The sequence below is a fragment of the Terrapene carolina genome, unplaced genomic scaffold (assembly GCF_002925995.2).
Source record: "Terrapene carolina triunguis isolate 2854851 unplaced genomic scaffold, T_m_triunguis-2.0 Scaffold12486, whole genome shotgun sequence".
In the NCBI taxonomy this organism is placed as follows: Eukaryota; Metazoa; Chordata; order Testudines; family Emydidae; genus Terrapene; species Terrapene triunguis.
The window spans coordinates 1-4,720 of NW_020676837.1; the positions used below are offsets into that span (position 1 = coordinate 1).

Consider the following 4,720-nt stretch of genomic DNA (forward strand, 5'->3'; position numbering starts at 1 on the left):
GGGGGGGCGGAGCTTGGGCGGGGGCGGGTTCTGGGCACCACCAAAATTTCTACAAACCTGCTGCCCATGGCCAGGATGGCCCTGCTCCCAGGAGTGCCCTGTGTGTGGCGGCAGAGAAGTAGGTGGTAGGCCTGGCGCGGGGGGAGGCTGAGCTGGCTCTGTTGGTCCCCATTCCTCCACCTGTTGCTAGTTGGGGGAGGAATCGGATCCTGGGAGGCTCCTGTTGTGTCCTAGGTGCAGAAGGACTTTGCAGGGAATGTGACGGAGCATGTGAGAGGCGAGGAGGGAAGCCCAAGCTTGCCAGGAGAGCAGGCCACCCCTGGCTGCCACAGCAACAGTAAGAGGTACTGACTTGGCAGGCCGCTCCCAAGAATGGGGTCCAGGGGAGGGGTATAGGCCAGGTATTCCTTAGGAGGAGAGAGTGGGGAGGGGACCTAGAGCATTTGCTGGGCTGGGCCTGTTCCTTAGCTGTAAGAATCCATCCCCAGCTCCAGAACCTAGTCCCCAGAAGGGGCATAGCGGGCAGGGAAGGACATGGGCACCTGGGGTTTCCCTGGCACAGGCAGCTGCCCCCATGCCCTGAACCTGTGGGGCCCCCATGGTGTGGATACCAGCCCTTGCCCTGCAGCTGTAGCTCTGGGGCTCTGTGTGGTATGAGGCTGCCCTGGTCCTTTGGCGGAGCCTGCTGTGGTCCCTGTGGTAGGAGAGAAACTGTCCATGACTCTGCCTCTCTCCCGCAGGAGGAGGAAACCCCCAGGACAGTCAGACGCTGTGCGGGGCCCACCCCAGCAGGAGGCCCAGCTGCAGGACTTCTGTCAGGCTGCTAATGCGGTAACGTCTCCAATGAGCCAAGGCGCGTCCCAGCCCCTGTCCCTGGGTCCCAGCGTCGGGTGTTCCCCGTGTATCTCCCCCTCTGCTCGCAGCCCCCCACCCTTCAGCTGGCAGTAATGCGCTGTCTCTCCCCGTGGTGCATGGCAGGCCGTGTCCTGGCTGAGGGAGAACGTGGGTCTCAGCATCCGGCTAAGCCAGATGGAGGACGCAGAGAGCCTGGAGGCCGCACAGACCCAGCAGGCCGCGCTGCAGCAGGAGATCCTGAGCAACAGCTCCAGCATCGAGGCCCTGCGCCTGGTGAGCACCAGCTGTGGGGCGCGTGCTGTGTGGGACTGGGAGTCCCCCATACAACTCGCTGCTGGGGAGGCGGAGGGGGCACCATGCTGATGGCATCCCCAGCGGCAGGTGTTTTGTGCGACTGGGGGATAATACTGGGTTCTCACGCCAGGCACCTGGGGCGCCAGGAGGAGTTTCCTCTCCGCTGCCTTCTGGGGAGGGATGGGAGTGGGCAGTGAGATCCATGCCCCCGTGTGGCCAGGGTGAGGGGGGCTGGGAAGGGCAGATCCCCGTCCTCGGCATGTGCCTCATTTTCAGACCCCTCTAAGGGATTGCGGAGCAGGACGCCCAGGTGGGCGTCACCTAACAGTGTGTGTCTGTGTCCCACAGGAAGGGCAGAAGCTGCTGTGTGGCAGCCATGGAGGGAGACCTCAGGTGGAAGGCGTCCTCCAGGAGCTGGAAGGGCTGTGGGAGGAGCTGCAGAGGAGGCACCGGGAGAACGGTGCGGCGCTGAGGGAGATTGATAAGGTGCGTGGTGCCATCTGTCTCTGCCAGGCACAAGCCCGTAGCAGACACTGAGGGGCGTGAGCAGGGCAGGAAGGGGGTACACCCGGGACACAGGGACAGACCCAATGCAGGCACAGGTGGGACAAGGCATCCCCACTGTCACTGTGGCAATTCTCTGGGCTGTGCTGGTGCAGGGGCCAACTTGAGCCTCGGCTGCAGCCCCCTGCAAGGGAGTCTCCCTGGGGAATGTCAGCAGGGTGGGGGGTGATGGCCCTGGCCGGCCTCCCCCAAAGATCAGCCAGCCCAGTGCCACGCACACCACCTAGGACAGATGCCCTGTGGAGCCAGCTCAGGAAGTCTCTGCTCCTCCAGCTGGATCTGGCACTGCAGTGGCCTCAGTGCTGCACAGCCAGGACTGCCCCTGCTCTGTCTGAGATGCCTGTAGGTGGGCAACCGGGTGCTGTGTGTGCTGCAGGATGGAGAGCCCTGCGATGCTCCATGGAAACGTGTTGCCCTGGATGGGATAGCAAGGAGCTGGGTCACACCAAACTGGTCTTCCCTGCGACGCGATGCCATGGCGCCCGCAGGAGCTTTCGTTTCCTGCCCACCCTGAGGCCGGGGCACAGGGGGATCTGGCCTGGGAGGTCCTGCCTGTCCTACTCTCCAGTCTCTTCCTGCAGGTTCTGCGGTTGGTGGGAGAGCTGGATGGGGCTGAGCACTGGCTGCAGGGGGTGGCGGGTTCACTGTCGGAGCCCGCCACCATGAGGAGCCCAGAGGAGCTCCGCAGGGACCTCCAGGAGATCAGCTGCTTGGAGAAGCAGGTCCTGTTGTGGGGCATCAAGCTCCAAGGCCTGCGGGAGGAGATGGGGAGAGAGCCCTCTGCAGAGCACGTGACGGCTGGGAAGATTCAGAGCAAGGTGGAGATGGTGGAGGAGAAGTGAGTCCTGGGAAACAGGACTGGGAACCGGACTAGGGGGAGCGTCCGGCTACAGGAGTGGGAGGTAGTGTCAGGGGATGTGAGGAAGAGATGGCGTTGGAGGGGTGTGAGGGGATCCCCCCCTCTGGGGAGGATGTGGCATCAGAGAGGGGAGAGGGGATCCCCTGAGGGCACCCTTGGGGAATGGGAGGGGACAGTGGTGTCAGAGGGGTGGGAGACCTCCAGTGGGACAACCTTGGGGGATGGGAGGGGGTGTCAGAGGGGTGGGAGCCCCCTGGGGGGTGGCATTGGGGAATGGCAGCACTGAAGGGTTGGGAGGGGATTTCCCTGCAGTGGTTGGCACCAGGAATAGGAGCCCCCTGTGGCGCTGCCTCTCCGTGTGCCCTGTCCCACTGCTGCGTTTGCTGTGCCAGGCTGGGGTGCGTGCGGGCGGGCCTGCAGCGGCGGGCGGAGGACCTGCGTGATTCCCTGGTGCTGTCTGAGTTCCTGCAGAACGTGCAGCAGGAGGAGGTGCTGAGCCAGAGGACCAGCACGCTGGTGAGGAGTGAGTGGGGATGGGCCTGGACTCGGGCCCCCATTGGGAATCCCATCCCTGCTGGTCAGTCTGGGTGGGGGGCCCTACTGCTGACTGAGTGAGGTCAGGGGTGGGGGTGGGGATAACTGGAACCCCTCGCTTTCCAGCATCACCCCCAGCAGCTGCCAGGGTCTGCTCTGAGGTGGGGGAGGTGCAGTGGCCACTGACCTCGATCCTGGCTGGGAAATGGCTGAGACCAGCAACCCTGAGTGCATGGTGAGGAAGCTCCACGGGACCCCTCGCAGGCCAGGTGGTGGCAGAGTCACCCCACGTGTCCCGGTCTCTCTCTAAAGCCCCAGTGTCCCTGTGTGTTTGCTTTAGCCAGGGACCAGCAGGCTGGGCTCCCAGGAGCCTGTGCACCTCCCCTTGGCCCAGGCTGGGCAGCAGCTGAGCCGTGAGGACATGAGCAGCCCCCTGGGTGAGTTGCAGGAGGCCGTGGAGATGCTGAATGACGTGGTGAAGGAGCGGGAGCGAGTCATGGAGGCAGCAGCTGAGACTGAGAGTTTGGAGCGCCTGGTAAGGGACCTGGTGTGGGGAGCCTTTGACGGGGGCGGGGCGGGGTAACACACCACTAGTGGCCATGCAGAGCACAGCTGGCCCAGTCAGAGGTGAGGGCAGGACAGTAGAGTCTGACTGAATGGGGGGCTCCTTTGCATAGTGCCAGCCTGAGAGAGTAGGGGGGCTGGGAGCCAGGACTCCTGGGTTCTGTTCCTGAACCTGGGAGGGGAGTGTGTCCTAGTGGTTAGAGCGGGGGGGTTGGGAGCCAAGGCCGAGGCAGCCGATGCTAGTGCTGCACAGTTATCCCTATTCCTCCTTTGCGCCCCACAGTTAGCTAGCCCCATGAGAGGCCCAGGAGCATCTCTGAAGGGAGCTCAGCTCACACTGGGGTTCACCTCGCTTTTCTCTCTCCCAGCTGGCCCGAGTCTCCCCACGCATGGAGGCCGTTCGATGCAGAGCAGCTGCTCTGGCCCGTGATATCGCCCAGGTGGAGAGTGGCTTTGCCACAGTGAAGAGCGAGCTGGACCTGCAGGGGCTGCAGGGGCTGCTGAGCCAGCAGCAGGAGATGGAGGTGAGTCCCACAGACTGCGCCGCTCTGACTTGCCATGGTAAGTGGAGTCACCGGCGGCCTCTACTGGCTTCCTGGGAGCCTTGCAGTGCCCTGCCTTTGCCAGGCATGTTGGAGCTAGGGGTTACCAAGCGTGTCAGGAGTAGAGATGAGGTCACCTCAGGGAGACTCTAGCCCTCAGGCCCAAGAGCCATAAGCCCTGGCCTTTTACGGAGGGCTCACTGGAATTTTCCAGCTGACTCTAGGCCTCTCCTGTCAACTCCCCCTGTGGCCAGGCAGGGAGAGGGGAAGGGATTGTGTCAGCCCCTGTGTGCCAAGGTCTGGCTGCCAACAACTCACACATCTTTCCACTCTGCATCGCCATGGAGGGAACCAGCTCCATGCAGAGCAGAGCGGAACTGTCTGCTGGGAAACCTGGATCCCCCTTCACCTCCTGCTCCCCCACCCCCTGCACCCTCACCTCCCCTGCTCCCCACAGAGCAGAGCTCCCCTGTGCCCCCATCCCTGCTCCCTCACCCCCTGCTCCCCC

At 63.7% G+C, this 4,720-nt stretch overlaps 1 protein-coding gene across 1 annotated transcript; it reads left to right on the forward strand.

Moving 5' to 3' along the window:
• Nucleotides 1-166: 166 nt before the first annotated feature.
• Nucleotides 167-4,194, forward strand: LOC112122433 (spectrin alpha chain, erythrocytic 1-like; the record flags this gene model as incomplete). Its single annotated transcript, XM_026661622.2, has 8 exons — nt 167-344; nt 741-831; nt 979-1,128; nt 1,498-1,635; nt 2,295-2,551; nt 2,965-3,088; nt 3,447-3,641; nt 4,039-4,194. Coding segments are annotated over exons 3-8 (969 nt in total), but the record flags the coding sequence as incomplete, so codon positions are not given.
• Between the last annotated feature and the right edge of the window lie 526 nt (nt 4,195-4,720).